Source organism: Crocodylus porosus, unplaced genomic scaffold (genome assembly GCF_001723895.1).
Source record: "Crocodylus porosus isolate Cpor-Errol unplaced genomic scaffold, CroPor_comp1, whole genome shotgun sequence".
NCBI lineage: Eukaryota > Metazoa > Chordata > Crocodylia > Crocodylidae > Crocodylus > Crocodylus porosus.
In genome coordinates this window covers 3,293,535-3,310,838 of record NW_017728913.1, presented here as the reverse complement: position 1 = coordinate 3,310,838, position 17,304 = coordinate 3,293,535, and the positions used below count along the sequence as shown (strand labels likewise).

The 17,304-nt window shown below is 43.8% G+C and overlaps 1 protein-coding gene across 1 annotated transcript in view; it reads left to right on the top strand.

Annotated features, from left to right (window-relative positions):
* Window positions 1–882: 882 nt before the first annotated feature.
* MGAT4D (MGAT4 family member D) overlaps window positions 883–17,304 on the top strand; it is a 78,812-nt gene continuing 62,390 nt past the window's right edge. Inside the window, exon 1 of the mRNA XM_019534378.1 lies at window positions 883–1,088. Coding sequence (XP_019389923.1) covers window positions 992–1,088 — 97 coding nt within the window. The 5' untranslated portion in view covers window positions 883–991. The remainder of the gene's footprint in view (window positions 1,089–17,304) is intronic.

Below are 17,304 nucleotides of genomic sequence, written 5' to 3'. Positions count from 1 at the left end.
ACCGGTGCTTCTCAACCTCTTTAGATTCGAGTCCTCCTCTGAAAATGCCAGCACTTAATTTTCACTGGGGCTTTTTTTTGACTATGAAAAAATACTAGAGCACTTCCTCTGTTGCAGAAAGCTCAGACCACAGCAGGTCATAGTGGTTTTGACACAGTGGATCTGTGTTGTCAGGGTTGCCAGTAATTTAGATTATGCTTTGGATAGGAATGGTCCAGCCTCAGGCGGGGTTGGACTGGATGACCTCTGGCGGTCCCTTGCAGCCCTACTTCTCTGTGATCCTAGTTTGCCAACTCTGGTTTATCTTATGGGTTACGTGGCACCCCACAGCACGCCTAAAAAGATTTCAAAGCACCCCAGGGTGCTGCGACAGCCTCCTGGCTGAGAATCACTGCACCCAGGGTAGCTACCATAGTCTTTTGACTGGAGCAGGGGGCCACGTGTTTAATCTGGGGGGTCATGAAAGCTGGGGGTGGGAGATGGGGACTGAAGCCAGCCCTGGCTGTATGGCAGAGAGCTGCTTCAGCTGGGAAACAATTCAGTCTCCCCGCTATACCTTGGATCCTTGCAGCTGAGCCCTCAGCTCCTCAGGGGGCCACCTCAGGCTGGAGAGAAAATTGCCCGTTTCCTGGGCAGCCTCGCACAAGGTGCCAGAGCTTGACAAGACACAGGCGCTGAGGACTGGTGCAGGGGCAAGGTTCCTTCTGCTCCCTGACATAAGGGCGGCATTTTCTTCCTTTATGAATAAAATATGACCCTCTGTGCCGAGGGGGGTGGCACCGGGGCTGCTGGGCAGGGCAGTGCGAGCTGAGGGAAAGTGCCAGCCGCCTTCCCCACCCCGCCCAGGCAGCAGGATGTGGCGGGTGGGTGCGTGAGCGCGGCGGTGGCACTTCCCGCTCCCTCGAGCCGGGCAGCCCGGGGCCAGGTCTCCCCCGGCGGGCAGCGCAGCTGGGCGCCGCCCGAGGGATGCGGGGCGAGCCCGGCCCCGGCCATGAGGGTCTCGCTGGGCCGGGTCGTGACGCTGCTGCTCCTGAGCGCCGCCTGCTCGCTTACCTGGTACGCGGCCCGCACCGCCACCGGCATCCGAGGTGAGGCAGTTGCGGAGCGGGGCGGGGGGCAACGGGCGCGGCCAACGGCCAGCCCGGGTCAGTCGGGGGTGGGGGCCGGGGTCGGCCCCGGGGCCGGGCAGGCGGGACCCGCCTCGCCAAGGAGCTCCCGCCTGCAGGGGGGCGGGGGACACCCACCCGCATGCACCCGCACACACGCACGTACACATGATGCACCCTCACACACATATGCGCCGACACACGTACCCTCACACGCACATGCACCTGGACACGCACCCACACAGACAGACAAGCACAGACATGCATCTGTACAGCTGTGCAAACGCAGGCAGACGCGGTTCTGTGGGTAGATGTGATGCTTTTTATTAGACCGCCTAAGTATGTCCTTAGACCAGCGCAGTGACAACCAACAACCGGTACATACACACACACTTGTTAGTCTGGAAAGTGCAAATTGCTCAGCTGCTGGTGGGGTGGCCAACCTGTGGCTCTTCAGAAGTTAATGCTTTTCTCCTTGCATTCACCTTCTGTTTGGAAGCTAGTCACCGTGTGCTTGTGCAAAGATTCAAGGAAACAATGCAAATTAACTTCTAAAGAGCCACATGTGGCTCTAGAGCTGCAGGCTGGCCCCATGGCTGCCTACATGTCTCTTGTGTAGAGTTGTGGTTCTCAACCCTTTTGGTACCAGGACCTATTTGTAAACAGCCCTGGCCAGTCCCTACCCAGTGCCCTTCAATCTGGACGTACTGCCCCCAGACCCCCAGTGTGTGGGGCAGGGGGGACCCCCAAGCAGCCCCTCGCAGGCTGCAAGGGAAAAGCCATGGTTTCCCACGTTTTTCTTCTTGAAAGGGAAATCCATTTTTTACAGTTTGTTCATTACTGTTCTGTATATTCTTACAACCCACTTTTGGATCGTGACCCACAGGTTGAGAAACACTAGTATAGAGTGCACACGCTTGTGGGCTAAAGCTCACAGAGTCTGATGAAGTGAGCTTCAGCCCACAAAACTTGTGCTGTGTGTGTTTCGTATTCGTATATAATCTCTCTCTCTCTGGTTAGTCTATAAGTTGCAGAAAGAATAGGAATGGAGTTGGTCTTATGGTAAAGTTTTTGCTATGCTCCTATTATGATCCTTATTTTTAAAACTAGGTCTTAAAATGTCATTGATTAGGTCAGCACCCCTTCTCTGGTTTGTTTCACTTTCTGGTTTTTGTGGCTCCTAAAACTGCAAGGGAATGTTTCAGTCAAAAGACAATCATTTAACTGTTTTAAAAAACAATATAAATCTATTACAATGTAACATAAATAACCTTCTACCCTGGATAGGTCATCAGATCATGTGCCATGTGAAGCTGGGATCTTCTGTAAGGCAGCGTAGAAAATGTGATAAAACTCCCTTATTTTCCAGGGAGAACTTGGAAAAGTTCCGCCACTGCCTTATAAAGACCTGAAGGCAAATTTGCTATGCCAATGTTTGCATGGGGAAGGGGAAAACAGAATTTCCGATCTCTAACTATACCCTTGGGGAGACCTCCAGAGAAGGCTCTGTTTTGTAGATGCTGGTATATTAAAGTCAGATCGAGGAATTAGTCATTTCCAGAATGAGCGGATGAAGCTTGGTTTGACTTCTTACTTGCTTCTCTTTTTCTCTGTTACTTTTATTTATTAATTATGTGTGTTCATTATTTATATTTCAGTAGTGTGTAAAAAAACCTGTTAGATTCCAGACCCTGTTGTGTCAGGCACCTTACAGATGAGTACAATAAAAACAGTCTTGGCCTTTGAGACTAACCCTTTCTCTCTAACCATGATAGTTTTTATTGCAGCTTCTGACACTTAAAAGGAGCTATTATACTGGGGGCAGGTAGAAGTTGAATATAAGTAAAGACACAATTGAGTCTAAGGAACCAAGGTTTAAAAGATTGCAGAAGGGAAATTCAGTCAGTCACCTTTTGCAGTTTAAGCCCACAGCATAAGCTTTGTTTTGTTTCTTGCATTTTTTTATGATACCACCTTCTCAGACTTTCATGTTTGTTCCTCCTGCTTCCTCATCTCTGTCACCATTGGCATTTTCTTTTTACATCATTTCCCATCTCACATTAAGTGAGAGATGCATCAGTCCCTTTTGCGTTAGTAGTTGGAATGTATCTGCTTAAGTAGGTAGACTGGGCCTGTTGCTTTTCTTTTTCATCTGCTAGGATTCCTTTGCTAGAATATATTGTAGGTCTTCTCTCCACTGCCTGCCCATAAGATGGTACAGGAGTTACCTCCCCACAGGGATGCTTAGGGTGCTTCACTGGCTCCCCATTCTTGGCGTGAAACAAGTTGTTTGTCTTTCCCTGTCATCCTATCTTTTCTGTCCAGAGGTCAAGCCTGACGTGTAATCACAGCCTCCATTACCTCGGTGTGTGTGTTTTGAATTTCAGTGAGGTTGTTCTGTGCTTTATCTTGTGCCACTCCTGGTGCTAGGGAGAGGCTTTCCATAAATATCTACACATCTCCCTTATCTTTTCCTTCTCTAAACTGAACTTAAGCTCTTCGTTGCTGCGATGTCTACAGAAAGGTTTGACAAGTTAGGCAGTTGGTGTCCTTTGACTGCTACCTGTCACATTGATTAATACTGTTTCATTGGGCATCCCCACCTGTCTGTATCTGTCTGCTGTCCTCATCTTGTATTTGTATTATAGATGCTTTTAGGCAATGGCCATCTCTTTGTTTGTTTGGAAAGCACCCAGGACAGCTGGATCTTGGTTCCTGACTAGGCCTTTATTTGTTCTGGTAATAAACACAATAGATAACATTCCTCATAGCTGTTAAGGCTGTCTGTAGACTTGGGGGTTGCCTCCACGGCATTGTTAGCTCAAGGTATGAATCAAGTGTTACTGCTCTCCTGATTCCTATGGACGTTCATAAATAAGTAACTCAAGGTAAATGGTGCTGTAAACTCAAGATAGCTGGCCCATCAAGGGACACAATTCAGGAAGCCTAAACACTGTTAATGCTAGAATTCATAAGGCAATGGGTCCTTGTCACTCTGCACTGCTGATACAGCAGGAGAGGGCAATTATTTGGGGCGGAGGGCTACTTACTGAGGTTTGGCAAGCTGTTGAGGGCCACATGACAGGCAGCCAGGGGCAGATAAATATTTATTTTCTAAATTTGTTAGGGTCCTTGCCAGCCGGATAGAATGGCCTGGCGGGATAGATGCGGCCAGCGGGCCATATTTTGCCCACCCCTGTAATACAGTCGTTCTGCGTAGCTCCACAGTGGTGTGTTATGGTGTCCGTGCTAACTCAAGAGTTCTTAAATTGAGCGTAAATAACTGGAGCTAAATCATCACAGAGGATGTCTCTATCATTTATGCCTGGATCATGCTTTCTACCTTTTGTTTTTCACAATCGTGAGACCTAAAAAAATTCTTTTTAAAATGAAGGTGGTGGTTGTCACCAACCTCTACAAACTTCACTCACTTGGGCATGGGCCTATGTTATTTTATACCTTTCAATTGGCTTAATTGGAAATTATCATGTTCAGTTTTTCCATTTTATCTGTAAGTAAAGGTTTCACTAATTTTACTGTGGCAAAAAAGAAAAAATAAAGTGGTTACAAAGGGAACTGATAACCTTCTTACTTCCCATGACTCTGATGTAATTGGCTCAAAAGTATGTGGTAACAAAACTGCTCCTTACACATTCTCAAAAGTGTTGTGCCCACTGGCTCCTATTCGTAAGTAAGCAGATTACCCAGTATAGCAATGCTTATTATGGTTGCTTACCCAAGTGACATTTTTTCATGCGATTGGGCCCCTGAAAGTGCTCTGTGGTTGTTCTGTGATGCACATGTGTGGCTGCAGAGTGTTTTTAAAATGGCTGTTTGCACGAAAAATTAACCCTCCCCAAATGAAGTATTAGATTACGATGGCTTTAGAGCTCTTTAGGGAACTTGTGTTTCCTAGGGTTAATTGCTCATGTGTTGTGGGCTGGGAAGATGCACCCTATGCCCACCCCTGGGGCTTTCATGGGGGGCAGGGTGTACCACTGAGCTGCCAGCTGGGGTTTGCTGCCTGGCTGGAGCTCAGGGTGGGGAAGAGGGAATGGAATCCCTCCCCTGCCTCGTGGGCCTGGCTTAGCTCCCCCCAGCCGCCCAGTACCTTAGCTGGGGTAACTAGGGGGACCATGAGGTGGGGGGGGCTCTGTTCCACCCACCTGTCCCAGCTCCAGCCAGGCAAGAAACCCCAGCTGCAGCTCCCCGGGGCGGGGGGAGGGGAGGGGACGGCGGAGGGGACAGAGCTGGGGAGAGGGTTGACTCAGCAGGCCCCTTGGAGGCTTCTAGACCACCCCTGCCTGCTGGCCAGGGCTGGTGCAAGCAGGCTCCAGTCCCTCCAGCCCTGACCCCACAGGCAAAAGTCTGTTGGTTCGGATGGGGGCTCTAACTCATAGCACTGTGTATAAAGCACAATGAGTTACAGCATGGCCAAGGTATGTCTGTCAGCACCCTGTATGACATGCTAAACTGATTTTGTTCTAAACCTTTTCAGTCCCAACCCAACCCCAGAGTAAAACATGTCAAAAAACATGCATGCTGAGGGTGAAAAAAAGATGATGTTATTGGGACTACTAACAAAATTCCCCATTGTTATGCAATCAGTGTCGATTCTAACCTCTTAATTCACCACTAGCCCCAACTAAAAGAAGCTGCTGTTATATAATTATGCCTGTAGAGATTTAAAGACAAAGAAAATAATCTACTAATTATAGTGATACTTATTTACATTGCAGTATGCTCATAATGTTTTAACTAGGGTCATCAACAGAAAAAGTTCCATCTTAATCCATAACTCTCACAGAAATGATGATGGGGAGAGAAAAAAGATGAAGGAAGTAATAGCCAGTGCATTGTGAACTCAAACCCTCATTTATTGTGCATAGCCAAGTTTTCAACTGTAACTTTTGGCTGGGTACAGATGTCACGCCTATTTTGCTTTAGATGAACAGAAGGTGCTCTAAAGCTGCAACAGAACAAAGGTTCAGGGCTCTCAGAGCACTTTAAAAATGGTGGATCACACTCTAAATTTACCCTCCTTAGATATGGTACTAGGTTAATGTGCTTTCTGTTACAGTGCTTTTTTAAACAACTGTGTCACATCCATCGCAAGTTAAACTCGGTTGCATGCTGCTGCTGTCCCAGACAGTGTGGCGCAGGGCTACCCTCTAGCTTTGGGAAGAGCTCATTTACTTATGAGCGCTAGGCTGGCCTCTTGAGCCCAGCCCTGCCTCCTCCATTTGGCAGCTGTGAGCCCCTGCCTGCAGGGAAGAGGGAGGGCAGAGGAGATCTCTCTCCCCACAGCTGCCCAGGCCCTGTGGCATGCCACAGTTAGGACACAGAGTCCAGACCCCTTTCCCCCACTGTTTCCAACCCCACTGCAGGCAGGCTACAGTGAATGTTGCAGTCTGGGCTGCTACAGGGGTACAGAGCCCAGACTCCTTTCCCTTGTGGGGGAAAGGGGGCTGGGCAGTGTCCCCATGGCATGCTGCTGCCTGGCTGTGAGGGAAGAGAGTCAGGTGTCTCTTTCCCTGCCCCTCCCTCCCCCCCACCCCGGTTGTCCCCCACAGTTGTCATCTAGTAGGGAGGAGGGCCATTCTGGCAGCCTCCTGGGAGGCATGCAAGAGTGTTTCCAGCAAGCAGTGTGGGCAGCCTTCCCCCAACCCCCTGCTCACAGTCTTTTTGCCCCACCCCGCTCACCAAACAGCGAATGTCTGTTTGGTTCATTTGCGCTCTAAGTAAAGTGTGGTAGAGCTCTTCCCCCTGAGGCTTTTTAAATGTCTGAATTTAGCCTTTCTTTCTTATCGTGGATGGTGTTGAGTGCTTTTGACCATATCAATTATTAAACAGGTTCATACCATTACAATAATGGTAGATCAGGCTTCAAGCCTTGCCTTCAAATAAGTGGGACCTTGGGGTCCTATTCTACCCCAAGGTCCCACTAAAGTCAAATGACAGTCTGACCACATGAAGGCAACAGCATGAGCAGCCTTAAGTTTTTCCTGTTTTGTCTTCCTTCTTTGCAATCAACACTTGTGGTGTTTCAATACTGTGATCTGACCCTAATTTAATTTTGAAAGCTGAAATTACATAAACACAACCTGAGATCTTATCAACATGGATTTTCTCTTTTTTGTATGCAACCCTCTCTAACAAGGGATAATTTTGCTCTCTGTTACCCTGCTCTTAGTTTTTTGTTTCTGGTTCAGAGTTCTTCCATCAGAGGTATGTTTGCAGACAGTGGAAAATATCATAGCCCTGCCAGTAGAAGGCAGCCTCTGTGTTTTGGAGGGCCACAGGAAAGTCCATCTGCCACTAGAATTGTTCACACTAGGGAGCCTGGTTGCCTTAGTGCTCCCTGTGTGGTTAAAACAGCAGCAGCAGCCCCCCCTAATATAGACATAGCCCTAAAATTATGGCACCTTGAGAACTGGGGAACCCTGCCTTTGATGGATGTACATAAATTTAACTGATAGGCTTAAATTTTAATAGAGTTGTTGATTAGCCTGTGGAAAAGGCAGAATTTCTATTTTGTGAAGGATTTCAAAAGTTGGCTTAATATTACATTGTAATAAAAACAAGTCTTTTAAATTATTTGCAAAAAAAATACATTGGATCAACTGAAAAGTTCGTTTCTGATCAAATTGATTCAGTTTCAGTAACCACTTGAAGCTTCACTCTTTTGTATTTGCAACTCCCCACTGCATTGACACCACTGCCGTCCCTTTACCTCTCACTGCCTATTCCCAGTGCTGCTGATTCTCACCAGCGACCAATTCAGCAGCAAGAAAAGTGATGAGGGAGGGTGGGGCAGAAGCAGATGGTGGTTCAGAAAAACTGTTCAGGGGTAGAACTGTTCAGGTTCAAATACTGCTCCCCCACCACAGAATTATTGCTAATATCCCTGCTCTGTGGGTAGACTCAGCTCAGGCTATTGGTTGCCAACTCCTGTGCTAGGCAGTGTACACAAGAAAATGTTACTGCTTCCAAGAGATTGCAGTCAAATAAGTTAAAACAGCAGATAGACACAGTCGGAAGAGTAACAGGAACATCTGACAAAAATACCGGTCAGCATGTTTCACAGTGATCTCAGTCCACCTGCTGCCTAAGTAATCATTGACAGGATGTCTACAAAGCTTGGTATCTGAGAGTTTTGGCAAAGGACTCAAAAAGGATGATGAGGTAACTGTGGATATTTAGAAGGAATCCTTGTGAGAAAAAGTATGAACGTCCTTCTTGATCATTTTATTAAGCATTTACTTGAAGCTAGCACCATGATTTGAACAGAGGAGAGATGCATTTCATAAAGATTAGGATAAGAGAGAAGGTGGAGCATGGCTAGGCCTTGAAGAACCTTGGAAGTGAAAGCAAAACAATTTGGCCTACTGTTTCTATTCTTCATAATGAGCATATGACTTGTCCTTTTTCCTAGACATAATTCCATCGAGTTTCAGGTAAGGGTAGCAGGTTTATACCTTTCCATATTGATTTACCGTGTAGATTTTGCAGAATGTTGTGCTTGGGTGGACTGATACAAAGCTTTGGTAGGAAGTGGGGGGTGGGGGGAAGAAGTCAAAATGTGATGTGACAAGAATATAAATATGAAGATAAGTAAATGTATATTGTGCCTCAGAAAAGAGTGAAATAAAGATTTAAAACAATCTGCAAAAAAAGATTTGCAAAAACAATCTGAGAAATGTCCAGGTGTAATTGGTGTAGCACAATTTTATATAAGTATACTTACAATTTTGCACACAGGGTTGTTGGGGGGGTATTATTTCTTAGTTTTACAAGGGATTTTTCTGATTTTTTTTCAGGCTTTTTACATATTTTCATGTAATAAGAAATCCAGTTTTTGATGACTAGCAAAAGCTTGTGGTTGAAGTAATATTTTGTAGCCCAAACAGTTGATTACTGGCAAACAGGAAAAGGAAGTCAAGAAACCTCCTCACAGCTATCTTGCATGCTGTTTTAGCAATCAAAGCCTTGATTGCAACTTGAGTTGCATTGCAACTCAAGCTGATGATTCTGCTGGTTTTAATGGGACTCTGTGCAGGTGTAGAGAGTCATCTGCCCATGCAGACCTAATTATGATCTCTTGCCACTGGCAAAATTACTTAACATGCTGTCTTTTGATCAAATAAAATTTAATTCTGATTTCATGGAACTATAAGAAAATTGGCAGCACTTTCTGCCTATCTAGCCCAGGCCTGTAAGCAACCAGTCCCGCAGTATCTCTCAGTGCGCTTCAGTGGAAACCGAGGCATTCAACAAGTCACAGGGGGCCCTTGGCCCATTGTGTTATGATTTAAGAGTGTATAGTTTTACATATAGGTACCCAAAGTGGGTTTTTAAATGGAGTCTTTCAGAAGTAAAGCTAAGAGCAGTGAATGTCCTAAATTAAGTACCAATATTTGCACCCACACCTACTTGAAACTCTGTAGCCGTGCATACTTCTAAATGTGTAACCGAAGGATATGTCAGCGCAACACAGTGCAGTGCCTTGTAGAAACACCCACACCAGCACTAAGCTGAGCTGTGATGTTTACACAGCACAGTATTGAGATGTGCAGTGATATTGGTGTGGATCTCAGAAACTGTCTGGTTATGTCAGTGTGCCCCTTTGCCTGGGCTAACTAGCTGGATGGAGCAGTATGCTAACTCAGAGATTGTGCTTCTTCCCCTAGAGCAGGCTCGGTTATCCTTGTGTATTGCTGTACTGTGTAGCATTAACTTGTCCACATAGTACCGGCTACAGCAGGGGTGGACAAAATATGGCCCAAGCACCCTGACCTCCCTGGCTGCTGCTGCTGGAAGCGGGGGCTGCACGCCATGGAAGGAAAAGTCTCCCCTACACAACCAAACCCCATGCCCCACCATACACACACAATATAAAAGGGTGCCTCTATATTTCTGAGTTGTTATGCAATTTCTTCTATATATAGTACACAATCATAAGTCATGACTATTTTTTGGAATAAAATTAAAATATAGTAGGTATTTTACTTCTAGTGTATGATTTATTTTTTTTCTGGTTCTAAGATGGCAACCCCACCTGGCTCCTCGAAGAAATATTTGTGTGGGGCAGGGGGCAGAAAAGGGAGAGACTTCTGGTGGCAAAGGTCAGGGGCTAGGGGGCAGGACTTCTGGTCCCAATGTGGTGACCAGGGCGGGGCAGCTGTCAAGGGGCAGGGCTACCTATACTGCCCCTGAGAGCTTGCCAAAGCTTATTAAGCAGCCCTCCACCCAAAATTGCCCACCCCTGGTCTATAGAGCTGATTCCAATTAAATTAATTGATTTTTTTATTTTGTTTTCAGAATGAGCAGAGCTGGGCCATAAATTCTATAATTAAACTGGCTGCTGTAGTTCATCAAAGGAAGCAGAGACAAGCAGTCCCCTGCCTTCTAGTGTTTTCTGCACAGCGCATGGTCTTTGTCACAATACCCATACTTACAGGAGTAAAATGACTGCTCCCTTCATGCATTCATGATGATTCATCATGCATTCCCCAATAGTACAATTTTGTCTACATATATTTTGGTTGAAAGGCACTTAGTTATAGGTGACAGGCAAGAATTTGTGTGCGATATCTTTTATTGAACTGCATGAGTAGCATAGAGCTAGACAAGCTTTCAGGTGTCACGGTGCCTTTCCTCAGATCTCACTTAGTTATAGGGACTTTTCAATGTATGATTTGTTGCTTCTGTGTGTAAAATAGGTAGGAGTGACATTTGCAATTTTTCACCAGAAATGAGCAATAACTATTTAGTTTTCCTAGTTTAATTGAATTAGTTAAATGTTCTATTTAATTAATAAACACTGTAAAACAAAAAAGAACTCGATTTTTCCACTCAACTAACAAAACTTGGACAAACATCTGAGTCGCACAGTGATTTCTTCCTGTTCTGATTATTTGACTATGTAATCGGATAACGTGTCACTTTCAGCACATGTAAGTCTTAGGGAAACAACATTTTAGTTATACTTCTAATGTGGGAGCAGATTCAGCCCCTAAATAAAAACTAAGAAATAATTTCCAGGATTCAGAAAACCCTGTGACAACTGCCTGTTCTTTTTTTGTATGTGTTTCTAGTAAATGTAAACAAGATAAACCCATAAACTCATAAAACACATAACAAAAACTTTGAAAGGGGTTTAGATTAGTTACTAGTTACTTGAAAACAATAAACCACAGAAGTTATTTGCAGAGTGTGTGCCTGAATCTTTAGCATGCCACAGCAACCCAAATCTTGTTTCAGTGGCTCAGAATACATGACGCCGTGTAACCTGTTCACTATTAGTGTATTTTCAGAAATTAAAACAATTGAAGCATGAATGATGCTCATTTTTTTCCAAAAGAAATTTTGAATACATGACTATGTGATGCAAAATAGCTTCTGCACAAGACAACGGTGTATTTTTTGCTGCTAGGGGGTCTTTCCACATCTTTAATTGTCACATCTTGTTATGTTTTATATCTAATGAAAGCTTTCTCTAGTACAGCATGGGTGTTCAACCCCCAGTCTCTGGGCCAAATCTAGCCTACAGAACCATGGCATCCAGTCCACAAGGTTCCTTACAGTTCTAGTAATTTGGTGGTTGAGAAACAGTGACAATTAATCCTTCCACCCCTCCCTTGCTGCCAAATTCCTAAATCCTGCATGGCTGGATTGTGGCTGAGCCACACCCCTCCGCTCCCCCTGAGCTGGCCCAGACCATACACCTCCCTCCTGCACAACTGGGTTGTGGTGGGCTGGGCTATCCCCTCACAATCTCAGTCAGGCCCTCCATTGCTCCTGCTCTGCGTGCCAGGTTAGGCCCACTGCCCAGGTCCAGCCTGCGTACAGATTGGGCGCTGCCTATTTGGCCTGTGGGGCAAAAAGTTTGGGCAACACTACTGCACTGTATGCTGTACTTTGCAGTTGCAAAGACTCTTTTATGTTGAAACAGGAAACCTTAATGTAATAGAAACTACATATGTATGGAGTCAAATGAAATAAGTCTTCAACTTTCAGAATGAAACTGTTTACTTAGGAAATCAGTATATTTTGTAAAAGAAAATAATTCCATACTGAAAATCAGATCATTGTTTTAACTCTTATTCCTGATCCCAATACAAATAAAATACAAGTGGCTGTGAACAATTACAATTAATGAAGACTCAAACTTTCTTAGTTTCCAGTGCAAAATAATGCTATTTTGAAAACCATCTGGGTTTACTTCTAAAGGAGAAGAGAAAACTTTTGCAGTTTGATGGGTTTCTTGAAACTTTATTTACATTACCAGTGTTGTTGGTATTTCCATTTTTTATGTGGAAACATTCTCAGTATTCCAGAATGTTTCCTTCAAAAATGATACAAAAAATTAATGGGCATTACAGACATTAAAACAGTTTACAGATTGACATGTAAAAATCTTAGTCAGGGAAGAAGTGGATGAAAGATTATGGAAATGGAATCATTCAATTTTCAGTTCTTTGCCTGCTCTCTTCAGTTGTGGAGTTGCAAGATACTCATGCTCTGAATTAATACTACTTAGAAAGTTAATCCATTTCTACACAGGGACACTCAGAAAGAAAAAGGTAAGGCAAGTCTGCTAAAGGTGTTAAATCAATGCACATATGTTAAAGAATGTTAAGCCCTGTGTAGCTACTTCTGTTCAAGAGTTAAAATACTTTTAGACTGCTGTAATTTAATTCAGTTTAGAGGCCACGTGATTTCTAAATAAAAGCATCCATACAGGGGTTAGCATTCTTCAGCTCACTGACTCTAGTGCATTCAACTTTACCTTCCATAGTATCCCCACAGCTTTTATAGCATTGATATCAGTCATGCAGTCTCAGCCAGGCATTAATCCAGAACTGGTCAAGGTTTTAGCATCTCTAAAGAAGTCTAAGAAGAACATTGTTTTGGACAATTCTAAAAGTCCTACTATAATATGACCTGCTATATAGTCCTACTATAATATGTCTGTACGTTTCCAAAGAGTATAAGAGATTGATTTCAAAAGAATGGGAGAAAAGTTTAAGAATTATTATGTAAAAATATAACCTACTCTGAGTACAAGTAAAACTTAGCTTCACGACTCAAATGTTGCAGCCACAGCTGTGGAACCTAAAAATGCAAAGAAGAGACTCTGCTGCCATTTATATACATTTTCAAAAATATGCCTTTGAAAACAGAAACAGGTGTAAACTGTTCAGATGGATCACGAATTTGTCAGCAAGGCCCCAAGTGCATCGTTGATTCTGGCAGGCAAGGTTCTTTTATTAGACCAACTGAGTTCTTTGCCTGGCTTCTAGGCAGTGTGACCTCTTCCGAGTTGCAATGCCAGGGCTGCTATTTTGCAAACAGTCTTTTATCAAACATTTCTAATCTATTCTTGATAATGAAAAATGTCAAACTGTTTTTCATTGAGGTAGGATGAACAGTGATAAAAACTACTTGCCTTTTCTTCCAAGTCTTGCTTCTCTTGCTAATGAGATTGAGAGTTGTGGATCAGAAAGCCTTGTAGAGTATCTCATTAACAAATCAGCTCAAAGGGCAACGTTGCTAACAGACTCTTGAAAGTGCCTCGTCTATCTCTTCTTGATCAGGAAAAAAAGGAGCTCTGATATGGGGCTTTTGAAGGTGAATTTGTACCGTGTGTGTTTAAGTGTAATTTAAAATTTATTTTATTCCACTATTGAAAATAAGCAATATAGTATCATGTCTGTCTTGTAAATGTTAAAACAAGTCTCTGAACAAGTGTACCAAAGCTCCCCAGGACAGAGTGACTCTGTCATACCTCTGAGCCTCATTGGGGCAAGGAATAGTTCTTGAGACCTTGTAATTTATTTTGTCAGAATTTTAAATCCTGTACCTGATCCTGCAAGCCTTTTTTGTGTGGGTATCCTATGTGAGTACATAAAATTATGATATTCTGCTCTAAACCTGACATCAGAGTATTCTTGAGTTGAATATAACCCAGTGGGTCAAGCTGAGACTGTAGTCAGAAGAGAGTTTTCCATTTAAGTATTGACTTTTCTAGGGGGGTGGGGTTTCTTAACTTTTTAAATATCCTGTTAGATTTTTATTTTTTTTTATTTTTGTAATTTCTATCTACCATGTTACAGTTTCAGAGCAGTTTTGAAGACAGAAGAAAATTGTCTCTAGAGTCCTGGATTCACAAGTGTCCATCTCCTCTCTTGCATTCAGCACTTAATGGATGCAGCTGCTGATTCAGTCCATTGTCTTTAATTAGGTACAGGAAACAACGCATGGCCCTTATTATATGAGTACCTTACAAATATTATTTAATCCTCCCATCCTGTGAGATGAGGAAGTATTTTACCAGATGGAAGGGTGTGGGGAATGAGGCACAGAAAACTTGTCCTAAGTCGCAAAGGAGTGTATTTAGATACGCCCTTACTTTTGCTTTTCTTACCTCAATACTAGATCACTGAACAATTTACCTGAGATTGCATCTTAAAATCCCTTTGGAACTTAAGTTTGCACTCTGCTTGGTTAGTGGAATGTCTTAGTATGCAGTAATCTGTGCTGGCTGCCTACAGGTTTGTGGGTTAATAGTAATACTTTTAAAAAGGCCATGAGGAACTTGTGCAATGGCAAATCTTCTGGGTTGGACAATGCCCTTGTAGAGGTGGGCATGAGGAGGTGCTTTGGTATATGAGCTAGTGTACAGTTGGTATGCAAGCTTTTTAACACAGAGGGCCCTTAAGGAGTGGTGTAAGAGAATAGTAGAAGTATTCTGAAAGAAGACTGACTTAAGGGAATGCAGAAACTGGAGAAGCATTTTTCTGTGCTTAATACAAAGCAAGGTAACAGTAATGATCATACTATAAAGAACAGTGGAAGAGTTGAGAGAACTCTTGGAGAAATCCAAGAAATAAGCAGAGTTGAATGGATTAAGTGTTCACCGTAAGACAAATTATAGTTGTGTCTGAAATAACAAAAGCCAACTTTATTTTCAGAAAGGCATTCAATTCACCATACAGACTATGTGTATAAAGCTATTGTGAAGTTATTGTCTCCTTAGGTTGAAGGAGCTGATAACATGGCAAGTTCTTGCAAATAAACAGTATTTCTAGATAATGGCAGACTGATTCAAGATTACAGTAGGAGTGTGACAAAGGTATCCCATCTCACCTTTGATTCTTGAAATAGGCACAGAGCAGGATAATGAATAACAGCTAATGGGAGCACTATAAGAGTACAGTGAATAAGACAATACAGCCTGCAGTGCTTGGATTTTCTTGACAGTATATTTTTAATGTCAGCACCACAGTATGTCCTATAGAAGATTCCAGACAGGCTTATAGAAATGGAAGCATCTACTGGAATGTGAAAAAGTCTGGAAGTTGTATGCAACGCATATAAATGTGGAAGCTATAAAAGCAGAACTGAAACAGGGTGAAAAAATCCATTATAGGAAACACAGCACTCCAGGTTAATGATGAAGGGTGCTTATGAGAGAACTTCACTATTTTTGCTTTTAAGTGTAGCATATACAAGATTCAGTAAGATATGGCAACATCAGTACAAGAATGAAGGTGAGGATACAGTGTGGTAGGTGCTGAAAGAGGGGTGAAAAGTATTTGGAAGTGTTTATCAGCAATGCTTTTGAAAGACTGAAAAAGTGCATTGGGATAGTGAGACAGTTAATTAGATCTTAATCTAGAAGAAAGATGATAATCAGTTCAGCCTTGATGTCCAAAACTGCTATATCATAGGTGAAGGAGATGGGTCGGTAATGTGGTCAAGATGCAAATAGTCCAGAGCATGCTTTGTATTTGATATATATTCCCACAAGACAAAAGAAAGCGAGCAGGCCAGCCATTCATTTGGAAGAAGAACATGTGTTGAAAAAGATTGAATTGTTGTGGGAGGAAGTGTATGTAGCACAGGACAGAAAGCACAATAACTATTGTGGCAGAATATATGCTTTAATTAGATGAAAGAAAATTGATCTCCAAGTTACTCAAGATCCTCCTTTCTTACTGTAACTTACTGCCAAAATTGGTAGACACAGACACTCTGGCTACCCTTGGAATAAAAGAGGGGACTGCTGGCAGAACATTAGAAGTAACAATTATACTGTTCCAAAGTGTTTGGGAACCAATTCATAATTGTTGTGGGTTGGATGGGTCCACACATACAGTGCTGTATGATCTCAGGTAGTGCAACCACTTTTTTGGCATTGAAGTGCTGTGGTTCCAGCATCAGCGGTAGGGGTGAAAACCCAGGTTTTCATGCCTTGCAGTGAATACCTATGCTTGGTGTCCACATGTAACGTGAGAACAGTGGTAGACGGGTTGTACTCAACCTGGCGAGATGTGAGCGGTGGGGTACCCCAGAGCTCGGTCCTTGGGCTCGCACTGTTTAACATCTTCAGCGACTTGGATGAGGGGGTGGAAAGCACGCTGTCTAAATTTGCTGATGACACTAAGATATGGGGCGAGGTGGACACACTGGAAGGGAGAGAGAGGCTGCAAATAGATGTAGACAGACTACAAAATGGGCAGATGAGAATAGGATGGGGTTCAACATAGATAAAGGCAGGGTGCTGCACCTTGGGAGAAGGAATCCACAGCATACATACAGTGGGGAGTTCTCCTCTTGAAAGCACAGAGTCAGAAAGGGATCTTGGAGTCATTATTGACTCCGAGATGAACATGAGCTGCTAACGCCAGACCGCAGCCAGTAAAGCCAGCCATACCTTGGCATGCATCCAAAGATGCATCTTAGGCTGGTCTAGAGAGGTGATACTCCCCCTCTATGTGACTTTGGTCAGGCTGCAGTTGGAGTACTGCGTCCAGTACTGAGCGCTGCACTTCAAAAGGGATGTGGCCAGCCTGGAGAGGGTTCAGAGGAGGGCCACCCACTGGGTGAGAGGGCAGCAGGACAGGCCCTATGAGGAGAGACTGAGGGGCCTGAACCTGTTCAGCCTCAGCAAGAGGAGGCTGAGGGGGGACCTGGTGGCTGCCTACAAACTCATCCGGGGAGATCAAAAGAAAATAAGTAGAGACCTTTTCTCCCCAGCACCACCTGGGGTGATGAGGAACAATGGTAATAAACTGACGGTGAATAGGTTTAGGTTAGAGATCAGAAGGCAATATTTTACAGTTAGGGTGGCCAAAATCTGGAACCAGCTTCCCAGGGAAGTGGTCCTCGCCCCTACCTTGGGCAAATTCAA